This window comes from Pseudorasbora parva, chromosome 2, assembly GCF_024679245.1.
Source record: "Pseudorasbora parva isolate DD20220531a chromosome 2, ASM2467924v1, whole genome shotgun sequence".
Taxonomy (NCBI): domain Eukaryota; kingdom Metazoa; phylum Chordata; class Actinopteri; order Cypriniformes; family Gobionidae; genus Pseudorasbora; species Pseudorasbora parva.
Window position 1 is genome coordinate 51,207,361 of NC_090173.1, and position 27,383 is coordinate 51,234,743.

The window sequence follows — 27,383 nt, forward strand, 5'->3', positions numbered from 1 at the left end:
AGGGAGAGGAAGTTATTCAGATTAAAGATTATGAGGACACATGAATTCGAAAATAAAATGATGTGCAGGGATAAATCAATTAACACAAATACTGCAATTCCATAAAAAAAACAAGAATTGTCAATTCTGATATCATGGTGGCTAAACTGATTCATGGAAAAGACTTAAAGCATCTCACAATACAAAGAAGCACTTAAAAAAGTTTGATGATAGTTTTTATGAAACTCAATGGCAATTCACAATGCTGCATCATTTTATATTGCCATCCAAGTGATTTTAAACTTTGTATCGCCCAGCCCTAGTTCAAACACTGCAAGGGGATTTCTCTGTTCCTCAGAGAAGTGAGGCTTAGGCGTATTATTCCCAGATCACGAGGGCGATGAGTCCGATCACAAGCAGCAGGAGCAGCGGGAAGAGGTACTGTGTGCTGGGAAATGTCGCGGCTGGACGCGCCGGCCGGCTCCGCAGGTACTGATCCACCGAGTCCGTCAGGCTGTACTTCTTAGGAACGAAGCCCAGTTCTCGCTGCGCCTTCTCGATTTTAAAGGTGTGACTGACAGCAATGCTTCTCACCTGCGAGGGATGCAGAGGTCAGACGGTCGTGTCAGAAGTGGTCAACATGCTAACAGCAACCTCATCTGAGACTGAGATGAGATGATAGTACTGATCAGTCTCTGTGATCTCAGATCAGACACACAGGTCACATCCCGTCACCTGCTGTACACACGCTTCCAAAAGCAGAACTGTGGTGCTTCCCCTCGTTAAAAACAAGGGCACTCAATTTTATTAAATAAAAAAAATCACTTTTTTCAACAGTACTGTTTCATGACTGTTAAAATAACCTTTTTAATGACTTTCTAACACACATAAGTAAACATTTAAAAAGTATTTTTTGGTAAAAATGTCAAACATTTTATTTTAAAGTATATTTTAATTGATTATGTTTCAATATTCTTTTGTAATGCCTTAAAGTCCATTTCTTTATTACAAATGTTTGGATATATATACACAAAGTAATACATAGTATATACAGTCTTGTTCAAAATAATAGCAGTACAATGTGACTAACCAGAATAATCAAGGTTTTTCGTATATTTTTTTATTGCTACGTGGCAAACAAGTTACCAGTAGGTTCAGTAGATTCTCAGAAAACAAATGAGACCCAGCATTCATGATATGCACGCTCTTAAGGCTGTGCAATTGGGCAATTAGTTGAATTAGTTGAAAGGCGTGTGTTCAAAAAAATAGCAGTGTGGCATTCAATCACTGAGGTCATCAATTTTGTGAAGAAACAGGTGTGAATCAGGTGGCCCCTATTTAAGGATGAAGCCAACACTTGTTGAACATGCATTTGAAAGCTGAGGAAAATGGGTCGTTCAAGACATTGTTCAGAAGAACAGCGTACTTTGATTAAAAAGTTGATTAGAGAGGGGAAAACCTATAAAGAGGTGCAAAAAATGATAGGCTGTTCAGCTAAAATGATCTCCAATGCCTTAAAATGGAGAGCAAAACCATAGAGACGTGGAAGAAAACGGAAGACAACCATCAAAATGGATAGAAGAATAACCAGAATGGCAATGGCTCAGCCAATGATCACCTCCAGGATGACCAAAGACAGTCTGGAGTTACCTGTAAGTACTGTGACAGTTAGAAACGTCTGTGTGAAGCTAATCTATTTTCAAGAATCCCCCGCAAAGTCCCTCTGTTGTAAAAAAGGCATGTGCAGAAGAGGTTACAATTTGCCAAAGAACACATCAACTGGCCTAAAGAGAAATGGAGGAACATTTTGTGGACTGATGAGAGTAAAATTGTTCTTTTTGGGTCCAAGGGCCACAGGCAGTTTGTGAGACGACCCCCAAACTCTGAATTCAAGCCACAGTACACAGTGAAGACAGTGAAGCATGGAGGTGCAAGCATCATGATATGGGCATGTTTATCGCATACCAGGGATCATGGATCAGTTTGCATATGTTAAAATACTTGAAGAGGTCATGTTGCCCTATGCTGAAGAGGACATGCCCTTGAAACGGTTGTTTCAACAAGACAATGACCCAAAACACACTAGTAAATGGGCAAAGTCTAGGTTCCAAACCAACAAAATTAATGTTATGGAGTGGCCAGCCCAATCTCCAGACCTTAATCCAATTGAGAACTTGTGGGGTGATATCAAAAATGCTGTTTCTGAAGCAAAACCAAGAAATGAGAATGAATTGTGGAATGTTGTTAAAGAATCATGGAGTGGAATAACAGCTGAGAGGTGCCACAAGTTGGTTGACTCCATGCCACACAGATGTCAAGCAGTTTTAAAAAACTGTGGTCATACAACTAAATATTAGTTTAGTGATTCACAGGATTGCTAAATCCCAGAAAAATAAAATGTTTGTACAAAATAGTTTTGAGTTTGTACAGTCAAAGGTAGACACTGCTATTTTTTTGAACACACCCCTTTCAATTAATTGCCCAATTGCACAGCCTTAAGAGCGTGCATATCATGAATGCTGGGTCTTGTTTGTTTTCTGACAATCTACTGAACCTACTGGTAACTTGTTTGCCACGTAGCAATAAAAAATATACTAAAAACCTTGATTATTCTGGTTAGTCACATTGTACTGCTATTATTTTGAACAAGACTGTACATACAAAACCATAGATCAAGCCCTAAAATTGCATAATTAAATTTTTTGTAATTTTTATAGATTTTGTATTATCTATTATATTTTATTTATCTTAAAATTACTAGATTTTATCAATAAATAAAATAATTTAACTATATAATTTCAACTTAAATTCAAAATAACTCCCCAATACATGCATAAACCAACTCAAATCAGCATATATTATAACTTTTATATATAATATAGCATATATATTATAACTTTTGCCACTAGGTGGCCTTATAGCTATATGGAGCAAATTAGCTGTTCTGTTGGATCCTAAAGTCAGTTTCTCCCAGTATGCATCCAGATGCACATGTAGACATTATACGAAATTAAAGTATTAGCATAAAGTATTAGCATTAGCAATGGTAAAGTTTTAGCATTTTTTAGGCTTTTCTACAGAGCAAAATCCCATGGATTAAATCAACACTGTTCAGGGCACATATGGTCTTACTCTAAAGAGTGTTAAAGTAAAACGGAGGCTGTGCTGATGTTAATGTGATAATTAAGTGATTAATTAAGTGATGATGTAACATTTGTGATGAACACCTAATGTTAACAAGCAACATCACTGAATGAAAAATATATTTATATATACGGAATTAAAATATATTTTTGTTTATCAAAAAAATTACCAGTTCATTCAACAGTAACTTTAACCAAAATTTAGAGTCAATAGAAGTAATTATATTATGTGATAGTTACAAGATGTACTTAAGTCTTACTTAAGTGAGTTAAAAACACCCTTAAATTCTACCAATTATGGTAAAATAATAAATAGTATTTTGTAATAAGTATTTTTTTTTAAAGAAAGCCAAATTGCACTTCTATGTCACAAGGATCTGTTTTTGTTTGTAGCAATCACTAGTCAGTAACAAATGTCTGTTATTTGAGTTGTTAGGACTGCTTTTCTAGTTGAAGGATTGGTTAAAACGTGATGAGAATTTAGGTTGATTAAGAGGTGTCACTGGCTGATTGTCCTGAAGCTGGACACTGCGCTGAGAGATGCGCTTTGGATTTGACTTCTCAGATCAGATTCTGAGGGCTTCACATTTACTAATGGCTTTAATGACCTTCTGTTACCTGGCATTACTTTTACATTAAGTGGCTCTTTACCCGCATGCTCTCTTGGCACCATAAAATGCCCCCGCGGTCTCTCTCCCCTTACCAGCCTTCAGATTGGGTATCTACATGGAAAATCTCCACTGGGCTGAGAGCCAGAGTCACTTCCTCTGACCCAACACACTGCTGTCTAGACCAAGAGCCGTCTGAAGTGTGTGTGTGTAGTGTCCATGCACATACTAAAGCTCATCATCTCAGCTAATGACTATTTATTAAGCTGATGTTATTTTCCCCAGTAGTATCAAAAGATGCAATTGAAAAGTTTGGGCCCTAACCATAGCTTGTTCTTTTTTACAAATCTGGCAACTTTTTTCGGCAAAATGTTAAAAGATTCTGAAAATCTCATATACAGTCTATGCTTGTTTGTTATTGCAATTTAAAAGAATGGTTTTCTATTTGAATATATTTTGAAATGTAATTTATTCCTGTGACGCATAGCTATTCACATGAACTTCGCTGAATAGAAATGTACATAATTAAAAAAAATGACTACCCAAAGTTTTAAACATGTATACACTCACCGGCCACTTTATTAGGTACACCTGTTCAATTGCTTGTTAATGCAAATGTATTATCTGCCAATCACATGGCAGCAACTAGGGAGTGATGCTCAGCTAAGGAGCAATGCCTCATGGTACCATCACGGAAAGCCATTAAGGGCGTTTTCACACCTGAAAGTCCGCACCAAGGTCCGAACCAAAGTTTGTGTTTGGACATTTGGTTCTTTTTGGTTTGCTTTCACATTGCAGTTATGTTAGCGCACCAAAGAACTTTACATGACGCACTGGCGTCCTGTCGTCATCATCTATGTGGGCTGCATCTTAACATTGATTGGTTTAATAGCGGACGGGCGTCTGATGTCAGTGTGTTGTCAATTCAGCGGCTAACTTTGACAAGAATGAATGAACAGACACATTGTTGCCAATACTGTTAATATTATGGCATTACTATCTGCAGCACCAACTATACTCGAGGCAAATTCACCAAATGAACGTCCTCGTTGTGCAAACATTTTATCGGCGCCGACAGGAAAGGAGGAGCTAGAAGATAGGCTTTTTAGCCAAACAATGTATTTTGTTTTATAGTCATGTTTAAATATTATAATGTTATTTTTAAATTTCATCTAGGCTATATTGATTATGAAACGTGCACAGATGTGCAATATATGTCAAAGACATCGAGTCAGAAATAATTTTGACCACTTAAGATTTGTTTTGTAGAAAGCTTTATTTTGTATCTTAATTTTAATAAATGTTTCATCGTTTGCCTGAATTTAATAAATAAGCTTAAATAAATAATATAGCAGACATCCCGTGACAGAGTGATCATTTGCGTTGCACATGAACTGGAGCGGTCTCATAAATAAACCGAAACTCATATAGTCAAGCAGAGCACGCTGTTCACGCGAGCTGACACGAGTACACAAGCGGTTCTGGTTAAAATGCTGCGCGATCACTGCTGCTCACGTGTGCTGTGAGTTTAATCTGTGTTTTTTTCACTAATCCTACAACAGAACTTCCTGTAAATGGTCTGAAAGTCCGAACGATACAGAAAATGCTTTCACACAAGAAACGAACCGAACCTTTGTTCTGTTTGGTCCGGAACGAGACTACCTCTTTTCGTCGGACCAAATTTTGTCTGTTTAGTCCGGACCATGGTCCGGGGGAGGTTTCACACCTGTAATTTTGGTTCGTACCAACCTGAAAAGTCCGAAAATCCGGACCAAACAAGGTAGGTGTGAAAGCACCCTAAATCCCTCAGAACATTTTCGTTCTCTGTTCCTTACTGGTGGAAGGATCTCCCTACCTCCATCCAGAATGCAGAATCGCTGAAAACATTCAAAAGATAGCTGAAAACTCATCTCCTACATGAGCACTTAACCTAATCTTAAAAAAAAAAAAAGTAAAACATAAAATTTCCTCTATTCTCTCCCTATTGAAGCTTATGATACTCTAAGCAATGTCCAAAACGTAGTATTTCGGGTGCTTTTTGTGATTATTCGCCTCTTCATGACGGACCACTTCCGGTTCTAAGTCGCTTTGGAAAAAAGCGTCTGCTAAATGCATAAATATACATATAAATTGTGATAAATATTTTGCTTGTTACATATACATGCAACAGTTCAGCCTTAAACAAATTATAAATAATAACTAGATTGTGTTCATTACCTGTCCAACAGTGTATGTTTACGCTGAAATATAATAAAATAATGGTTTCTGTTTTTAAAAATGCATATCACGTGTTGTTATTGGATGTTATGTGTAGTGAGTTGGCTCACGTGATTTAAGTTTCACGCTTCAGAACTTCCGTTAAGGGGACATGGCGAGCATTGATGCACCCTGTGTTTTGCAGTGCATTGTGGGACTTTTAAGGGAGCGAACATTTCAGTGGGCGACTCCTTGATCTCCTTGCACCCATGGCCAAGACGATCTGCTGAAGTACAATCTGAGCATTAGAATGGGGACTTAAGGTGATTTAAGTGACTTTGAACACGGTATGGATGTTGGTGCCAGACGGGCCGGTCTGAGTATTTCAGAAACTGCTGATCTACTGGGATTTTCACACACAACCAGAAGAATGGCCACACTGTTCAGCTGATAGAAAGATTGATAGAAAGGCAACAGTAACTCAAATAATCACTCGTCTCGACCGAGATCTGCAGAAGATCATCTCTGAACACACAACAGCCTTGAAGCAGATCATGAGCTACAGCAGCAGAAGACACACCGGTGACACTCTTGTCAGCTAAACAGCAAACTGAGGCTACAATTCAGACGGGCGCAACAAAACTGGACAATAGAAGACTGAAACACATTGCCTTTTCTGATTAGTCTTAATTTTTGCTGTGGCATTCAGAATTTAGCATGAACAACATGAAAGCTTGCATCCAAAGTGGCCACTTAAGGGTACAAACACAGACAAGCAGAGCGATCCATTGAACAGTGAAAAGAGTCAGCACTCTTGAAACACTCTAGAAGGCAACTTTGAAACTTTCAAATATTATCCTCATATTGTAATATTATCCTTATTCTAATCAAGGATCTAAAGCTGCATTGAAACAATATGTATTGTGAAAAGTTCTATACAAATAAACTCGAATTGAGTTGAATCAAATCATATTAGATACCTGGGACAAACTAATTAGTCAGTCAGATCAGCTTAATAGATAACTTGGCATAAACCCAGGAATAGCTGCCAGCAGACAGGGCTGGATCTGACATTTTGTTCTGATAACATATCTTTAAACTTTCAGATCAGAACATGAAATCCCATATTTGGATTATTATATAGAGGTGGACTCTGTGATCAGATCATGCTCTGAAACATGATAAGGCCATCTAGTGGACAGAACACCACACAGCACAATGTACACTAGCAACACTCAAGTGACAAAACGTATATAAATGTAGTGGTAGCCACAAAAAGTAATTGGACATTTAAGCCACACTATGAATATCAAAATATCAAACCAAACAGAAGCTTATTTAGTTCCAAATGATAAAATAATAGATCCATTTATTTTCAACCAAACCACTTAGAAAAGTGCGATTTAAGCATCCAGATGTGTCCCAGTCGTTTTGGTGCCACTGTATATAATATAAAGATTTGGATCAGAAACTGGGATGGAGGTTGCCATTGTGTGACTGACATACTCATTTCCTGGTCCGTGTGCTTGTGTGTGTATCTTTCCCCAGTGGCACTTCACCTGTCTATCTCAAACCTAAAGCTCCAGTAAGGAGCTGGTGCCTCATGTTTTATTCACAAAGCAATCATCAAACCTGCCGCCATCTGACCAGAATCGCCCCTTCAGGCCGTGGCTTCTGTTTCTAATGATTAATGCATGTCACAGCACCAGTCCACGCCCGGCTCTACAAAAGAAACTGTTTCTTCTTCAAACTTCATGCCAACTTGTTTGTCATCATTTACTACCATCCCAGAATCCACTGTGATACCTTAACTGCTAGAGAAGGCACATGCAGACTGTTGTGTTTCATGTCTATGATGCCTGCTCATATGATTTATGAGATCTGATGGATTATAGAATGTAAACTCTACGTTTATACATTGATTGTTGGCGTACTAGAGCTTCTGTGCATCTTAAGGAGAGTTAAGGGAAGTAGCTATATGCTGATGGTAACCTAAGCTGCCACACTTAGGCTTCAGCTATTGCCATGGCGCCAGCAACGTCAGTGTATAACACTCACACACACACCGGCCACTTTATTAGGTACACCTTGCTAGTACTGGGTTGGACCCCCTTTTGCCTTCAGAATTGTCTTAATTCTTGGAATAGGAATAGATCCAACAAGCTGCTGGAAACATTCCTCAGATATTCTGGTCCATATTAACATGATATCATCACAGTGCTTAAGATTTGTGGGCTGCACATATATGATGTGAATCTCCCATTCCAGCACATCCCAAAGCTGCTCTATTGGATTTAGATATCTGAGTATAGTCTCATCGTCATGTTCAAGAAACCAGTTTGAAAAGATTTGAGCTTTGTGACATGATGGCATGTTATCAATGTGAAGAACACGGTCATCAACAATACTCAGGTCAGCTGTGACGATGCTCAATTGGTACTAAGGGTCCCAAAGTGTGCCAAGAAAATATCCCCACACCATTACACCACCAGAAGCCTGAACCGCTGATACAAGGCAGGATTGATCCACACTGTCATACCGTTCACACCAAATTCTGACCACCTGAATGTTGCAGCAGAAATCAAGACTCATCAGACCAGGCAACATTTTCCCAATATTCTATTGTCAGACCAGCCCGGCCGTCTGATGGTACTTTGACCAGCAGTGAACTAATGAAGAGCTTATAAAATGTGTAAAGGAGTCAAAACAGCGGCAGGCATCCCCGAGGAGACGTGGTTCTGACGCTTGTACCAACCGAACTGTGATGGGCAAATTCGTGACTATGGTGAGAAAAAAAAGGTATGAGCAAGCATTCTGACCTTTTTAGGGTGCAGTGTAAACAACGTTGTACATTCGCGTTAGCTGAAAATTTTTAAACAAATAAACTAATTTGGACTTAAACACAGCCAAGTTGCTGCCATGTGATTAGCTAATTAAATATTTGCATTAACAAGCAGTTAAACGGGTGAATCTTTATATTGGTTCATCTTGGTTACATAGATTACAGCTCCTCTGGGTGTGTTTCTCAGAGTTCTCTGTTTGTTAATGGAGTTTAATTACCTATAATAACGGAGGGGGAATGTACACAGCAAAAACTCCAGTGTTAAATTAACTCTCCTCAGAGTTTATTTGGCTCCACACTCAAGAGTGTTAAAAGTAACTCTGAAGAAGTGTTAAAGGTAATGAGATAATTAAGAGATTAATTAAGTGATGATTGGCCATTAGTGAAGACACCTGATGATAACAAGCAGAACCACTGAAGGACAGAGTCACCATTTTTAAGTCACCATTATGGAGATCAGTGTTTGCTTTAGTAGGGCTCTTGACTTTATAACATTAGTCTTTTACAAGTGCAGAGAAAATGTGACCAATTGTTGATGGTTATGTTTTGACATAATCATCATGAGCTGAATCACTGGTGCCATTTAGAGCCCAATCTTTGAGTTAGGTTTACTTTATTGATTACAACAGCTCTGTGATTCTACGGCATATAAGATCTGGTGTTTACAATATAATCAGAGGGATTTTTAAAAATTATTCTATTCTTAAAAAAAAGGTTTGAATCTCTGTCATTTAGCCACACAGACATCAATAATCAGCGTATGAATCTCAGCAATGGTGGCCATCAAAAGGCTTTTGAAGTGCATTCTGGGTGCACCAATCAAAATTCACCCATGGCTCCCAGCATGCATTGCAGTATGCATAAATTATAAGATGAACTGAATTAGTGATTTCTTTCTATTCTCACCATTTTATTTTTGCTGTTTTATGTGACTTTTTAGTAGCTTGTTTTGTGATGTTCAGAGTTGATCTGTGTATCTGAGATGCTGTTTGTCACCATTGTTGAGATTCATACACTGATTCTTGATGTCTGTGAGTGTCTAATGCAACAAAGTTGTTTGAATTTTTTTGTGTGCAAAATCTCACCCTATTAACTTCACATAGCTGTTGTAGTCAATAAAGTAAAATCAACACATGCCCCATATAGCTAGAATTTTGTCTCAGAATGATATTAGTTTATTCAGTCACTAAATGATGATTATGTTTATCAAAACATCACTAACTCCTGAACATATTTTCTCTGTGCTTTCTTTGCCAAAATGTATGTTCCAAACACACAGTTATAGCAGCAAGAAAAAATAACTAATGTTAGAAAGCCAAGAGTCAAGAGCCCAACTAAAGCAAACACTGATCTCCATAATGGTGACTTAAAAATGGTGACTCTGTCCTTCAGTGATTCTGCTTGTTATCATCAGGTGTCTTCACTAATGGTCAATCATCACTTAATTAATCTCTTAATTATCTCATTACCTTTAACACTTCTTCAAAGTTACTTTTAACACTCTTGAGTGTGGAGCCAAATAAACTCTGAGGAGAGTTAATTTAACACTGGAGTTTTTGCTGTGTAATGTCGCACTTCTCTCAAGATGGCATCAGAACAACTTTAGTAGGAAAAAGTGATCAGAACTGCATTATGTACAAGACTGGAAAGAACACATTTACCTCATTTCTTGTCAGAAGCAATGGTATTTCCAGAATAGGTCTCAGAGTCACATGCAGTCGCTCCATCAGAATTGCTGGAGAAGACAAGAAAGTACATTTCATTTCTCAATTCAAACTCTAGGCACAAAAAATAGGATACATTTTCATTTCACTTTAATCACACCTGCTGAGTAGACCAGAGACACAGGAAGGTGAATCAGTGGACGACCATAACCCAGTCTTTCAAACTGGAAATAGATAAAGGTAGTTGCTTAATGTAGCAAATAATTCTAATACACAGGGAAATCTTTTGAATATATACGGGTAGAATATACTTGGATTGATTGCTACATACCAGAGGTGTCAACCATTCAAAGACATTGACAGATTCCCCATCATTGATAAAGTAAGCCTGCCCACTCTAAAAAATTACAAATAAACAATTAATACATTACTCATAATCTGGGATCAATAATGCTGATTAAAATACATAGAATTTATATCATGCCACACATACCGCCACAAAGGCTTTCTCTGCAGTTAGTGCTTCTGCTGCTAAAACATGAGCCAGCACTAGATTATCCACATGCACCCAGTTCATCTTTGCATTAGGGTCCCCAAAGCAAAAACTGAACAACCTCCTCTCCACATTTACCTGAGAAGAGAAGAGAATCATAAAACCTTGTTTCTGCATTCGACAGATCTTCACAGAGCTAACAACACCCTCTAAAGGCCCCGATATCCTTCAGGCGAAAACTAAACAGTATAACGTTATTTTGAACAAAATCAGGCCAAAACAAAGTTTGTTTGGAGTTTTCTTACTCACAGTTGGTTTATGGAATTCATGATTGCCTACAGGAGGACACATCTTTGGATTAGCCTCTGCAAGTCGTGTTTGTCTTGTTAGCCAGCTTAGCTGACCTTTTCCTGCAAACCACCAGAGACAACCAGTAGCGAGCCTGCCCTTTCGCGTGTGGCACCCTCATCACAGAGAGGGATTCCCATCCCTTTTGTTTATGGGCCTTAATCAAGCTGAAGCAGCAATCAACTTTCCCGAGATTGGTAGCTATTACTTGGCACTAAAAAGCTTGGGCGTACACAGCAAAAACTCCAGTGTTAAATTAACTCTCCTGAGAGTACATGTGAGACCACGCTCAAGAGTGTTAAAGTGTTAAAATAAGAGTGTTAAAGTAACACTGAAGCAGTGTTAAAGTTAATAAGATAATTAACTGATTATTGGCAATTATTGAAGATACCTGATGATAACAAGCAGAATCACCAAATGAGAACATCACAATTCACAAGTGGACATATTTTCCATTTGTAATTGCAAAGCAACTCACAGACAAAGTGTGTTTATCCAAAAATCATAAAAACAAAATTAACAGATAATTAGATGTTGATGATTTATGGTTCATTTGAAGTCACCATTGTGGAGGGAAGCGTTTGCTTTAGTTGGGCTCTTGGTCCCCGTACGTGTGCTAGCGTTTCTGAGGCTGCTGTAACTGTGTGTGTGTGAAACACAAGAGTTGTGGCTGAGAAAGCAAAGCTAAAGTGACATCAGGTGTTGTCAGCTCCTTGTTGATGATAACTAAATCATCAGAAAGTGTGCAACTGATATTATGTTTTTATTTGGTACAATAGTAATTTGTTTATAGTCTCTGCAGTATTGGCACCAATAGCCTTATCCTGAAGGATGATAAAGTACATACACCCAATGTTTTGAGAAAATATTTCCCATGATCACACACAGACATCAAGATTTGGCCTATGTTTCACAACAACGGTTACACAAAAACGCTTCCTGCTGCAATGCATGATGGGTGGCTTCGTAGTACAAAACTGATGCTTGATTGTCACCATTGTTGTGAATCATAGGCCAAATCTTGATATCTGTGTGTGACCATGGGAAATATTTTCTCAAAACATTGGGTACACATACTTTTTTTCTCATCCGTCAGGATAGGTGGTCCTTTTATTGCTATTGGTGCCAATAATGCAGATTCACAAGATTATAGAGGCTAGAAACAAATAACTATTGTGCCAAACAAGAACACAAAAAACCGACATCAGATGCTCACTTTCTGATGATTTAGTTATCATCAACAAGGAGCTGACAACATCTGATGTCACATTAGCTTTGCTTTCTCAGCCACAACTCTTGTGTTTCACACACACACAGTTACAGCAGCCTCAGAAACGCTTACACACGTACGGAGACCAAGAGCCCAACTAAAGCAAACGCTTCCCTCCACAATGGTGACTTCAAATGAACCATAAATCCTCAACATCTAAACCTCTGTTAATTCTCAGTAAGAGCTTCTGTAGACGTCTGACTCTGACAGAAATAGTCAAAGTGTGTCTTATATCTGTGATTAAGGGCAGCACAGTGTCTCAGTGGGAAACACTGGCTCCTCACAACAAGAAGATCCTGGATTGAATCCTGAGCCAGAGAGTCTTTCCTTCAGGTCTGGTTTCTCTCATGATCCAAAAATGTGTGAATTACAGATGATAAGTTGTCTAAAGTGTCTAAAGGTGTGAGTGAAATTTCTTTTATTTTTATGATTTTCGGACAAACACATACTGTCTGAGTTGCTTTGCAATTACAAATGGAAAATATGTCCACTTGTGAATTGTGATGTTCTCATTTGGTGATTCTGCTTGTTATCATCAGGTATCTTCAATAATTGCCAATAATCAGTTAATTATCTTATTAACTTTAACACTGCTTCAGTGTTACTTTAACACTCTTATTTTAACACTTTAACACTCTTGAGTGTGGTCTCACATGTACTCTCAGGAGAGTTAATTTAACACTGGAGTTTTTGCTGTGTAGGAAGCTCAGAGTGGCTGCTACATAGAGCGTGAATTTAGGGTTGTCCGACAGGAAAAAAGGCACGGCTGGTGCCACACTTCTTGCGGTGTGGCCTCTCTAAGCTGGCTAAAGCGACCCGGTTATTTTTGAAGATATTTTATCACCTAAAACCCCTTTCATTGATGAGGGTATTGCAGGACTTCTCGGCGACTCGGATGACTAGGACGCCATCCCGCAGTCTCTAGTCCCCTAAAGTACCCACTGCCTTGCCCTAATCGGTCCAATTAGAATTTTTTGGGGGAGCGATTGCTTGCCGCAACATCAAATGGCTGGCTCTACAAAATGCCTCGGACCAAGAGAGGGACATTTATGATGGGAACTTTCTGGGACACCCTCCTGGCCCTAAGAAGCAGCTTCTCCCTGTCCTTTCTGCATATGCAAAACACAGCACTGCAATGATAATGAGGAGGACGAGGCTTTCAATCTGTGCCTTCAAAAAAAGCAAGTGCTGCCCAAAAACCCCCTCTGTGCAGCTACCTATCCCCCTGCTATGGATTAGGCCAGGCATCCATCTATCACTTTGCCTAGTTCTTTGCCTTTTGTTATTCTCACTACGGGATGCAGATGCCCCTTGGCGTGGACTCACTGGTGCATCCATGGCCCAACATGTTGCTCTATACATTCCCTCCCCTTTGTCTAATATTGCCAACCCTGGCCAGGGACTCTGCCTTTGATAGCACTCAGGTGGCCCAAAGCCGGATGGCTGATGCCACTTCTGAAATCATCCCTCTGCCATTATGTACGGACCTCTTGTTCCAAGCGAACGGAGAAATCTAAAACCTCACCCAGGAAAAACCTGAGAAGTTTGAGAAGGCTGATCAATTTGTCAGCAGCCATATCCCCCTGTAGCCCAAGACTGGTTTCCCACTGAAGCTAAGCAGGGTTGAGTCTGGTCAGTACCTGGATAGGAGACCAACTGGGAAAACCAGGTAGCTGCTGGTAGAGGAGTTAGTGAGGCCAGCAGGGGGCGCTCACCCTGTGGTCTGTGTGGGTCTTAACACCCCACTATAGAGATGGGGACACTGTACTGTCAAAGAGCACCATCCTTCGGATGAGACGTTAAACTGAGGTCCTGACTCTCTGTGGTCATTAAAAATCCCATGGCACTTCTCGAAAAGAGTAGGGGTGTAACCCCGGGTTCCTGGCCAAATTCCCTCAATTGGCCCTTACCAGTCATGGCCTCCTAATAATCCCCATCCACTGAATTGGCTCTATCATCCCCTCTCTTCTCCACCTATCGCTGGTGTGTGGTGAGTGAACTGACACCGTTGTACTGTGGCTGCCGTCACATCATTCAAGTGGATGCTGCACACTGGTGGTGGATGAGGAGAGACCCCTGACAGGAGTGTAAAGCGCTTTGGATGTACAAGAGTACATATGAAAGCACAAGGAGAGTTTTGAATGAATGAATATATATATATTCATTCATTCATTCATTCATTCATTCATTCAAAAAGTGGTCCTTCTATGTCTGGCCTGTGAGAGGGCAGACTTAAATGCTTTAGTGCTCCGCACACTTGTAATTGCCACTATTTAAAATGTTAGAACTACTTCTACTGTACATGGCCTCCATATGATTGTAAGTGGTGTGTGATTGAAGAGTGGTTTGAGGGTCGGCGGTTGACACTGTTGATAGTTCTCAGTCTCTGATATTTCTGGTTTTTTTGCAGGACTTGAAAGTTGGGAAATCTGTTTTTACTATAAAGGCTATTTTGACGGCATTACAGTGGGGAAACTCCCCCTTATTTGTAGATGTATGTAGGGTGCTCACTGTTCCCTTCCAGTCACTAGAAGAGCAGTTCCAGAGTGGACCTCTCCATGGTGCTGGAGCCTTTATCGCAACAGTCTTTTGAGCCCCTGGGAAACATCTCCCTTAAGCTTCTGTCTTTCAAGACAGAGTTGCTCCTGACCTTGGCCTCTGACATGTCAGTGATTTGCATGCACTCTCTGTCCTCATGCCCCCCCCCCCCCCCCCCCCCCCCCCACACACACACACACAGAGACACAAATTTTTTGTTTTTGTGAATTGTGGGGACATTCCATAGGTGTAATGGTTTTTATACTGTACAAACCGTATTTTCTATCCCCCTACACTGCCCCTACCCCTAAACCTACCCATCACAGGAAACATTCTGCATTTTTACTTTATCAAAAAAAAAACTCATCCTGTATGATTTATAAGCATTTTGAAAAGTGGGGACATGGGGTAACGTTCTCATATGTCACCCTTTTCTGTAATACCTATGTCATTATACACATTTTTGCCCTGATATATCACAAAAACAAGCACACACACACACACACACACACACACACACACACACACACACACACACACACACACACACACACACACACACACACACACACACACACACACACACACACACACACAGGGTATCTCATTTACCCATTTTAAACCTGTTGAGCCCAGATTATTCATGTCACAAAGTCATTACACATTGTAACCTCATCACCTGAAACCAAAATTTCCATCATTGTGCACATTTTCAGGTTTATGTATGCATTTTACTACATGCTATTCATTTTTTTTTGCTGGTGTAGCATCCTCACTTTGTGGATCTTTAATACAAGTTTGTAACTGTTTGTAACACCGTTCTCTGAAACATCGAGTTAAGAGATCCACCAAGCTTGCCCTGCTTTCTGCACGAGAAGTGAATATGCTCACTGAGGAAAGGTAGCATGTGCCAGTGCTTTATGCACTTTGGTAAGGGCCAGCCCCTATACCTTGTATTGGGGACACGCTCTTGTCTGTCAAGCCAGACTTGGTGCAAAGAGATGTTTCTGCAGAGGTCAGGTACAGATGCCCTTCCCATAGGTGGATCTCTCCACTCGATGTGTTAGAGTATCAGGGCTGCTTTACAGCTGCTATGCAGTAGAAAATTAAGTCATGTATTTCAAACTTCTTTTTACCTTAATCGAATAACAAAAAAATTACTTTCAAGTGAATATATCAGGGCCTTAACAGAGAGTGAGTAGAATTTAAAATGAATTGAGTAAAATTAGGATTAATTGTGTAGCGATTATATGAGGACGCACAGCCCCACATGTGTCTGTATGTAGGTAAAGGCACAGCACAAGCACATTCTGTAACAGGAGCTTCCCTCAGACTCCATTAATATTGTACAGCTCTGGGCACATTGGCATAGCTGAGCCTGCAAAGTACAACTGTCTGGGATCTGTGTGTGTGTGTGAGATGTGTGTGTGTATGTGGGTGGGTGGGTGGCGGGGTTGTGGAGACAAAGAGGAAAAAGAGAGGAAATGAAACAGGGGAATGAGGGGTCTCACCATCACCCTGTGCAAATGTCTTCTCTCTTCAGGACCGTAGATACCAGAGGGGCGTAGGACACATGTCTGTAGAAGACCACCACCTATCACGATAATACCTCAATATTATAAACAATATATTTATGCCCTTTTTTCACATTTCACATATACATTAATGGATTTTATTACTTGACCCAACTCTGAAATATGCAGTTATTCCAGCTAGTGAGAAATCAATATGATATGTTTTACATTCTGTAGTTGTACCGTCGTATAAAGATGGCTATATATGGTAATACTATGGTACTTTTATATACACCGATCAGAGATTATGACCACTGAGAGGTGAAGTGAAAAACACTGATTGATTATCTTATCATCACGGCACCTGTTAGTGGGTGGGATATATGGAGCAGCAAGTGAACATTTTGTCCTCAAAGTTGATGTGTCAGAAGCAGGAAAAATGGGCAAGCGTGAGGATTTGAGGGAGTTTGACAAGGGCCAAATTGTGATGGCTAGACGACTGGGTCAGATCATCTCCAAAACTGCAGCTCTTGTGGGATGTTTCCCGGTCTGCAGTGGTCAGTATCTGTCAAAAGTGCTCCAAGGAAGGAACAGTGGAGAGCCGACCACAGGGTCATGGGTGGCCAAGGCTCATTGATGCACATGGGGAGTAAAAGCGTGCAGAGGCAGTGTGATGCTTTGGGCAATGTTCTGCTGGGAAACCTTGGGTCCTACCATCCAAGTGGATGTTACTTACAAGACTTAAAGGATCTGCTGCTAACATCTTGGTGCCAGATACCACAGCACAACTTCAGGGGTCTAGTGGAGTTCATGCCTCGACGAGTCAGGGCTGTTTTGGGACCAACACAATATTGGTATAATAATTGCTATAGGTATAATATTGGTACTTCAAGTCTTAAACGTTTTTTTAACTGTACTTGAAAATGATATAATATTAATTAAACCAGAAATAAACATAAAATGTACATTTAATTATGTAATTTTAGACGGTTTGAACTAGCAATGTTGTTTCTCACTTTGTGTTTTGTAAGGAGGTCTGCACTTATTAGCACAGAGACAACACTCACACAGAATAAGCCGTCCCATGCTAGGCTCTATTATTAAGCCTAGGTCTAAATTTAAAACAGTGTCAACAGGTCTGGTTGGGTTGGGTTGCAGGCTGTGGTCATTACCATAGCAGCCGTTACCTCAGTACCTCATCAGCATCGGACACACACACATCTACACATACACACACACACACACACACACACACACATACAAACAATATGATCAGGGTACATGACACCACTTGCGCTTATTGCAATTGTACACAATAACAGGATTGACTTCAGAGAGCAACACGTTTCCATTTCCGTACCTTTTGTTGATCTTCCATTGGCAGCGAGCACCATGTGTTCAGCAATAGCTTTAGTCCTGGAGTAATGGTCTATGTGCTTAAAGAGAGAACAAACGATTATTTCACATTTAAAAAAATGACAAGAACCGGTGATCATTTGTAGACTGTATGATTATGGGATATTATTACTTAAATTAGATATAGGATATCAATTCTCAAATAAAATTGCTTAGTCTATGACGTGTCCAATTCATTTGATAAATCTGAAATATTTTTTACATATTTGATCACAACATACTGTAAACCACAATATATTATATAAAAGCTACCAATATGGTCACAATTTGCTTCCCATTCAAGGTTAAAAGTGTGATAAACATAATGCATATATTACTGACTCTATTAGTGGAAGTGAAAGTCATCAAACATTAGTCAACCTCGGCTCGAAAATGAGCGCCGGTGAAATCTGAGTGTGTAAGCTGTACTGTTGTATGATTCATCAGATGTTATGTATTCATGTATGAAGTTTGGGCAGACAAAAGCGGGTGAATTGTGTAGCACCTCAGGCACGATTGAGGTGTCGGATGGACCAATTTGATTCCATTAACCTTCCTTAACTTCAGTCTACTGTTCTACGGGACAGTGAACCGGAGCACACAGGAGCAAAGCAAGAGTCCGCTTTAACGTGACACACTAATCCCTAGTGAAAGTCATCCGCTCCTGATGCCAGTGATCGCAATGATCAGTAATGTAAGAGATCAGTACATCCAGTGTACAGTAGACAGCATCACTGATTATAATGGGTTGTTGTCTTTTGTTGAATCGTGCCGCATTATGTCCGGTGTAGACATGAACTGTGTCCCAATTCAGAGGCTGCATCCTTTGAAGGCCGCAATACATCACCACGTTTTAAGCGGAAAACTCCTTCGTTCGAAGCGATGATATGATTCTGACTAAATTAAAAGCCCCTGATTGGCTATTGCGTTCAAAAGATCAACAGACATGACTGTGATTGGCTACATTTTTCTCATCGCTGAAAAAACACATTGTAAATAGAAACATTTGACTTTCTCCAAAACGCAAACACGAAAACACACTAGAGCATTTTGCCAAATCAGTTTTGCCAGTATGATATTATTACAGTATCAATCTGTATCAACTTGCTTTCATTCGAGGGTGTTCATTTTTACACCGTAGCTTCTTTATGAGCTTTGAAAGGGAGGGGTAAGCGTTGGAGGGTGCAATTCACAACTTAATCACTAGATCTCGCTGAAAATCACATACTGCACCTTTAATCTATTAATCCGCTGATGCGGCAGTCATTAATGAATGGTAAAGCTCTTTATCAGTCATATATTAACTGATTAACTAATGATTATCTGTGCATGAATTCATGCATATTTGTGCACATGTATTGTAAAGTGTTAAAAAAATTGATTATGCTGTGAGAAATCACAGTTTCTCCTAAATGTTGATTTTGATTTTTTTTATCTTGAGCAAAGGTGAGTAAGTAACCAGGGGGCGTATTACAGAAATGTTCTGTCTTAGGTCTTATCTTAAGATATGATAAGTTAATTTAGGATTTGTCACAATTTCGTATTACAGAAGCAAATCTTAACTTGATTTAGGATTCTTATCTTACAAAATCGCATCTTTTCTGTAGTTAGGAAATCTTAAACAGCTCAATCGAGTTAGGTAATCAACTCTCAGGTCTGTTACCAAGCAACCAACAACTCGCAAACTGCTTCTGAGGTAAACCTAAAATCAAAAAGGAGAAACAACGGCGTGCTTTTAATTCCAGAGTGTAAAAATAATATATTATTAATAACTTTGAAAAGGTAAAGCCTGTTTTATAAATCGCCTTTAAAAAAATAAAAAAAAATAAAAAGACAAGGGGTGCGGCTCAATCAGCTCCCTAGTTCAGTAGTCACGGCACTGATCAGGGAGTCAGCCCATTTACTCATGTCCTGATCAGTGCCCTGACTAGTGGACTAGGGAGCTGATTGAGCCGCAGGGAAGAAAGCGTTTAATATTTGCAAATGTAGGGACTGTCCCTAAAGTTGAATATGACATTGGTAAGTTATACACATTTCTTACTTGAATAACATTTGAACAGACGGTATCAAAACCAACTGTAAAGTGTTCATCTATGTGTGAGCTATGATGCACACCTGTTACATAGTCCGTTCAAACGCTATTAAAGTAAGAAATGTGTAGTATACCAATGTCGTATGTAACTTTAGAGACGGTCCTTAAATTTGTGAATACATCCAGCGACTTTATGCCACAATGGACTGGTAGGCTAATGCTCCGTGACAGCTCGTTGGGCTCGGTAATATTGGTCGCAATTTGTCAACTAACTGCAAAATCATGTGTCGTGGGAGTCTGTATAATGTTGAACTTTACAAGCATTTTATCATCCAAGCACAGCGCTAGCTGGGTCTTCCAAAAGTATCTCCAACATCAAAACGTTGCTGCTATAATTAATAAATGTAACACTCTCTCAAAAAAGGATTTGTGTACTGGGATTTTTACCGCTGGATTTCTAAAAGATTTGAAGTTAGGACACCAGTGGGGTTGCCCTAAAGTTAAGACAGCTTTTAGGATTTTTTGTCGAGTTAGGATGCTTCTGTAATACCCATTTCCTATACAAAGTTAAGATAGGATTATAAGAAATGTCATTCTGTAAGAGCCTTTGTCCTAAATTCAGTCCTGACTGAAATTGCCATGGTTACCAAACAGATAAGATAGGATTCTAAAGTTAAGATATTTCTGTAATACGCCCCCAGGAGCCTGGCCCACCCAATCAGGAGCCTGACCTACCCAATCAGGAGCCTGGCCCACCCAATCAGGAGCCTGGCCCACCCAATCAAGAGTCTGGCCCACCCAACCAAGAGTCTGGCCCACCCAATCAAGAGTCTGGCCCACCCAATCAGGAGCCTGGCCCACCCAATCAAGAGTCTGGCCCACCCAATCAAGAGTCTGGCCCACCCAATCAAGAGTCTGGCCCACCCAATCAGGAGCCTGACCCACCCAATCAGGAGCCTGACCCACCCAATCAGGAGCCTGGCCCAACATGGCCCCACACCAAAAAAAACAACCAGATAAACAAGATTGAAAGATCTGAAATCAGATAACAAGATGAAAAACTGTAAATAAGAAACGCTGCACAGTGACACACAGACTGAGGTAATTCACACACGATCAATCGATTACTCTCCAATAACTCCAATAACTGCATTAGCCCGATACCAAGGGATGAAGCTAACAGAATTAGCAACGGAGGCATGGGATGACAAGCGAGTCCAACACACAAGCTGTTTAAAGGACCAAAACCTGACAAATATCTTGAAATACATCATTAAACAAAACCGAATCATTGAATTTATGACAGAATTTTCTAAAATGAGCAGTTAGCTAAACAGAAGCAAAACAAGAACGGGGCTGGTGTTCAGAAAATTCTCAACATTGAGCAAACTAACATGTGTACTTCTCAAACCGTCTGAATGTAAGATAAACCGCAGCACACTCACCATGTCCAGTGGCACGCAAGGCACCGAGTCTTCATCTCCGTCATCAATGGGTTTGCCGGCAAACGCCACATTCACTGTGCTGGTGTAGACGAGTCTCGAGATGCCTCGCTCCGTGCAGACTACAACACACACACCAAAGCCAAACACTTAGAGCATACTTTAAATGACATTATACCTCATTCTTTCTTATATTTCTTAAGTGAAGTTTGCCTCCCTTCTCATGATGTCCTGTGAATCTTAGAAGATCTTATAATCTAGTGCACATTATGTGTGATGCCTACAAAGGCAGCTCACTAAATGTAGGACTCTCTTTAGCCCGTGAATCTATATGCTCTTGGGAATGAACTGAATGGGGAATATTTCAAATGCCATGAGAATACAAGCTCTAGTGAGAAACTCTTATCTGAATAACAGGCCTATTAAAGTGCCAATGATACAGATGGTGAAAGCTCACCGTTTATGACATTGTTCGTGCCGCCAACATTGACTGATTCGATCTGCTTTCTCCTCAGCTGCAGAACAAGAAAATACATTTCACTTCACTTCACTCCTTAACCATATAGTAATGCAACAATAATAGTCATGTTAAAATGACAAATGAAACAAAGTGTTTTTCACACCATTACAAATCTGATTATGGCCTACAAAAACTATGAGTTAGTTTCTAGTAAGTTCGATTAACTAAAGAATAACTTGATTATCTACTTTAGATTTACTCTTTGACTTAGTATTGTTGTTATAGTGTTGTGTTTTTATGCTAAATGTTGAAGTCTGTGTGTCTCAAGCATGATCAACTGCAAGATATTGTTACAAATATAGAGGGTTTATTTCACTAACCCAATTAAAAGTTTCACAGGTGTTCATGACGTAAGTGTTAGCAATACAGTTGTAAACGATCATTATACATCATGAATCATGAATTAGGTAACCTAATTTCTATATTAACTATAGTTAATTATTCAGTCAGAATCTAGGTCAACTTTTAAAAACAACATATTTATTACTTCTCTTACATTGAAACCAAACAAAATATTGTGGCATCAACAGGAAGAGAATAGCAATAATATGAATGTTGCAAGAGCCCAACCAAAGTGAACACTGATCACCATAATGGTGATTTTTTTCCTTGACAAAATGGCACTCAAACCAATCAATTAATCTTAACTTAGGTTTTCTAAAAAGGTATTGTATGTGAATGGTACAGATTACTAGATTTGTACAATAAAGTTAAGACATTTAAGTAAAGTTAAAGCTGCAGTCCGTAACTTTTGGCGGTCTAGCGGGTAATAAGCAGAACTGCATGCACCTTCTTGAGGAAGAACATTTCAGCCGGATCTACTTCTCTCTGTTTGTGTCTATGGCTAGTCTCCTCCACAGTGATGCGACCCGAACCAGATTAAAGTCAGAATATAAACACTTATTATATGTATCGTAGGGATTCAGGATAAGACCAACAACAACAAAAAAAGATTTGGGAAATGGATTCATGATGCACTCGCTCATTGTACCCATTTTGTTCATTTTGAACATAAAAAAAGTTACGGACTGCAGCTTTAACTAAAAAGAGTTAGTTAGAATCACTGTTGGATTTTACACACTCAGTCATTAACAAACTGTTCTTTTTTATTATTACTTTTTTTTTCCTTTTGTTAAGATAGTGCTAACATGTTATGGATCTACACAAGGACACTTTTGTGTTTTTCATTAATGACTTTTCTGATCTTCAAACTGTCACTGCTTTTGTTTTATTGTTATCATTTCTAATTTCTATCCTAACCAAATTGTAACATGCTGATGGATTCAAATGCTTGGCATGATGGTAATGACAGTGGTGTTGAGAACTGTGATTCTTTGTTATAAAAATAAATAACACAAACACGAGAGACAGAAAATATGATTTTAAAAACGTTTTTATGAAATGTGCGCAAAGTAGAACAGTACCAATTCAATTGCATACATTGGGGAAGATAGAAAATTATAAATAATGCATATATTATGGTAAATATGGCATTTTTTATGCGCACTAAAATATTCCGTCAAACTTTAGCTAATAACTGCTTATTTAATAACTGCTTTATTAATAACTAGTAAGGTATAGCTGTTAAGTTTAGGTATTGAGTAGGATTAAGGGATGTAGAATATGATCATGCAGAATAAGGCTATTAATAAGTGCTTTAAACAGACAATATCCTAGTATATGCATGATAACAAGCAACTAGTTAATAATGAGAACTGAACCCTAAACTAAAATGTTACCAAATGCTACATGTAAATATTAATATACTGTAATTCGATGCAAAACTGGCACTCGCTCAAGTAATTGTAACATGCAATCAGTCTCAGTGTCTTAGTCGATTCTAATAGGAACCGAGCTCTCATTAGATGCATGTTACACTCACTGACCTGTTCAGGACCGGACATCCCGTAGGAAGCGGTGTGGAAAACAACATCCACTCCCGCACAGATCTTATACAGGCCATCATAATCCCGGATATCAATCTGGAATTAACACACACACACAGATGTACTGAATCATAACAACGCCCATTCATTCACAGTGATGGACAAAATAATACGATCTGTCCAGAAATCAGTCATTATAGTTTTCTACCAATATTCGGGGTCTCCCATTTTGGACCTGACAGAACCACAGCAGTGAAAACCTTTTGATTACTTTTAGACAATATATCTATATCACAGGGAGCAAGCACCATTGAAACGATGTTAATCCGTCAATATTAATAGCATTGAATCAACACTACAAATTTATGTTTCTTCTGCTGTCGGCTTTCATAAACATTTCTGATCCACCATACTTTAAACACTGAAACGTCAATCTCAATCCCAAAATTATGGTTTATGGCAAGCCGTTTTGACTTTTATTCATTCCCGGGGTATGAATTCTTGATAATAGCAATTCAGTTTAGACTAGTAAAAATGCTAATTCTTGATATCAACGATGTCTTCACAGAAATACAAATTCTTGATGTCAAGAATTAAATTTTAAATCTATAATTCCTGATATCTGTAACTATGTTTTCACTTGTTTAATGCCACCATAGGCTGCCATTTCAAATTCAATTGTTGGTATAAAAATGTATTTCTTAGTTTTTAGAATTTTTATTTCACATATTAGAAATACAATTCATACTAGTAAAAATCATAATTTGTTATATGTATAATTACTTTGTCACTTGAAAAATATAAATTCCTGATATCAATAACACATTTTTCACTAGTTGAAATGTTAATTCTTCCTATATGAACATTTTGTTTTTGATTTCAGGAATTTAATAAAAAAAAATATATCCCTTGATATTGATGATTATTGATATTATTATTGATATCAAAAATTATGATTTTTACTTTTAAGAATAGTATTTCTGATATGTGAAATTTAAATTTCAACTAGTAAGAAATCAATTATTGATATCAACAACTGAATTTGAATGGCAGTGATATTTAACTTCTGAAAAACAGATATCAAGAATTATAAGTTGAAACTAGTTGAAATTACATTTAGGTTATTATCAGGAATTCATATTTCTGTGAGTGATGAAGTCATTGTTGATATCAAGAACTAACATTTACACTAGTGAAAATGTAATTGTTGTTATCAAGAAATTATATCCTGAGAATGATTAAAGGTCAAAATGGCTTGCCATAGATGGTTTGGCAGAAAACTCAACATTGTATTAAACATAACTTACTATTTTTTGGTATTACCATCTGTCATGTAAATGTCTTAAACTAATGGTTCTCGACCGGTTTTGCCCAGATTTTGGACATCATTGCAGTAATAAATCCACTGGTTACAAAAAAACGCCCTTTAAATTCAACATGAAAGTTTTTATTACCCTGTAATAAAACCACAAAGTTCCAAAAATTATTAATAGGACAAACAAAAAAATGGTTCAACTTTATTTTACAATACGTGGCCTACTTACAGTGTAAGTGCTGGTAGGTCACTTCACAAAGTTACCAGCACTTACACTGTAAGTACACGTATTTTGGTTTCTATGTTTTGCCTGAAAATTTTATTTCACTGGACAAAAAACATTTTGTTTGGCAGGAATAATCGGCACATTTTGCACAGATTTGTTCATGATCATCTAGGACGAGGACATGCAACCTGTCTCACTAGTTTGCCTTTTACCAAGCTCGATGCACAACCTTTGACATCAAGGATGGAATGGATGAAATGGAAATGTTCTTTCCTCCCTCTTTATTTTGCTAGCCTAACTATGAACAATGCTATTATTAGCTGAACTGAGCATTGTTTTCCCCCGTCGTAAGAACAGACCAAAATCATGACAGCCAGTCATAAGTCTCACAGGTATATGTGGCAATAGCCAACAATACATTGCAAGATATTAAGTAAAGATCATGTTCCATGAAGAAATTTACATTTCCTACCGTAAATATATAAAAAAAAATGCATTATTATTAGTAATATGCGCTGCTAAGGACTTAATTTGGACAACTTTAGAGGCGATTTTCATAATATATTTATAATATAGATTTATAATATAGATTTATAATATAGATTTTTTTGCCCCAGCAGATTCCAGATTTTCACAATACACCACATCAAAAAAAAAAAAAAAAAAAAAAAAAGCTTATTGATTCAGCTCTAAGATGATGGATGAATCTCACTTTTTTTTTAAATTGCCCTAATGACTGATTTTGTGGTCCAGGGTCACATGTTTTCGGGCTGCGACCCAGTTGTTATCCCCACTGATAACTATCATACACCATGTAAAAACAGAAGCTCAACCCAATGCTGACACCATGTTAAGTTTCGGTTTTACATGGCAGGTTCAGATTCACTTTCACGGCTCTTCCCGAAGCCCAGAGGTTTCTCCGAGACATCCGAGTCATGAAAACGTGTGCTGAAACCGGAGGCGGTGCACCTGGCACTGTTACGCCCCGCCGCCCAACAGCCCCTCAGCAAACCCAGTGACACTGATGCGCTCCTCTCCAGTTTCACTGTACCTGCTGGAAGACGGCTCCATCTGGGATATCCCAGGGCGGCTTGTGGAGATCCAGCATTAAGACGGTGGCCCCTTGAGCGGCCAGAGCGCGCCCCAGCCTGAATCCGAAATACCCGGCTCCACCTGTGACCAGCACCCTGCCGGCGCCGCCCCGTCCCAGTTCCGGAGCCTCCAGCCCGCCCGCCACCACGCAGTTGGGACTGTTGCACAGGGCGCCCACCGCCCCGTTGGACCTGTGTCTGATGGGGGTGCGGCTGTGGGTCTGCCGGGGGCAGTCCAGGAGGCACGCGCAGGGCAGCTGCTCCACCTGACACAGGGACCTGTTCTCCTTCATAATGCACACGGGGCTTCAGATACCTCCACTGCGTCTGTACTGTCTGGGGATGATCAGAGACAGTGAGAGTCTAATGAACGTGCGTCCGCTGTGAAACAGATCTGCCTATGAGTGAGTGAACGAATGCATAATTCACCTCTCCATGTAAAGAGGCTGACGCCAAACTTTTCCTTACACTCGCCTTACCGAAAACTGCTCGAGTCTTCACACAATGCTAGCAACATTTACACTGATCAGAAATGATCACTAGAATGATGCAGCGTCACTAAAATAAACTTCATGGGACAGTTTTTCAGACAAAAAGTTAAATCAATTCTAAATCTAAATTTCGTTCTCCTGTGAAGCACAAAATAGGACACTTAAAAAAACGGTTTTGGGTTGTAAAACAACCGGAGCCTGTTAACTTTCATTGAAAGCCCAGATAAACAGATTCTTTTACACCGGTTTGATACGACATGAGGGCGAATATTAACCCTTTAAACTGAAACATACATATAAAAGCATTCGTTTTTATTAGTTAACATTAGTTAACTACTTAATTAACATTAACACTTGCCTTACCAAAAACTGCTCGAGTCTTCACACATT

At 39.1% G+C, this 27,383-nt stretch overlaps 1 protein-coding gene across 1 annotated transcript; it reads right to left on the reverse strand.

Annotated features, from left to right (window-relative positions):
- Positions 1–26,795, reverse strand: sdr42e2 (short chain dehydrogenase/reductase family 42E, member 2). The gene is made up of 11 exons (XM_067429072.1): positions 26,463–26,795; positions 23,871–23,966; positions 21,922–21,979; positions 21,468–21,586; positions 17,956–18,031; positions 16,593–16,675; positions 10,926–11,063; positions 10,764–10,829; positions 10,593–10,656; positions 10,430–10,503; positions 1–573 (listed from the first exon to the last, which is right to left on the reverse strand). The coding sequence occupies exons 1-11, from the start codon at positions 26,793–26,795 to the stop codon at positions 358–360; spliced, it is 1,323 nt and encodes a 440-aa protein (XP_067285173.1). The 3' UTR covers positions 1–357.
- Between the last annotated feature and the right edge of the window lie 588 nt (positions 26,796–27,383).

Excerpts from the sequence above, each read along its gene's own strand:
- sdr42e2 (XM_067429072.1), bottom strand. The coding sequence starts at position 26,795 with ATGAAGGAGAACAGGTCCCTGTGTCAGGTGGAGCAGCTGCCCTGCGCG. Across the intron at positions 16,676-17,955 it reads CAATGGAAGATCAACAAAAG|GTGGTGGTCTTCTACAGACA; the intron begins GTACGGAAATGG and ends TTATCGTGATAG. Across the intron at positions 10,657-10,763 it reads TTGAATGGTTGACACCTCTG|TTTGAAAGACTGGGTTATGG; the intron begins GTATGTAGCAAT and ends ATCTATTTCCAG.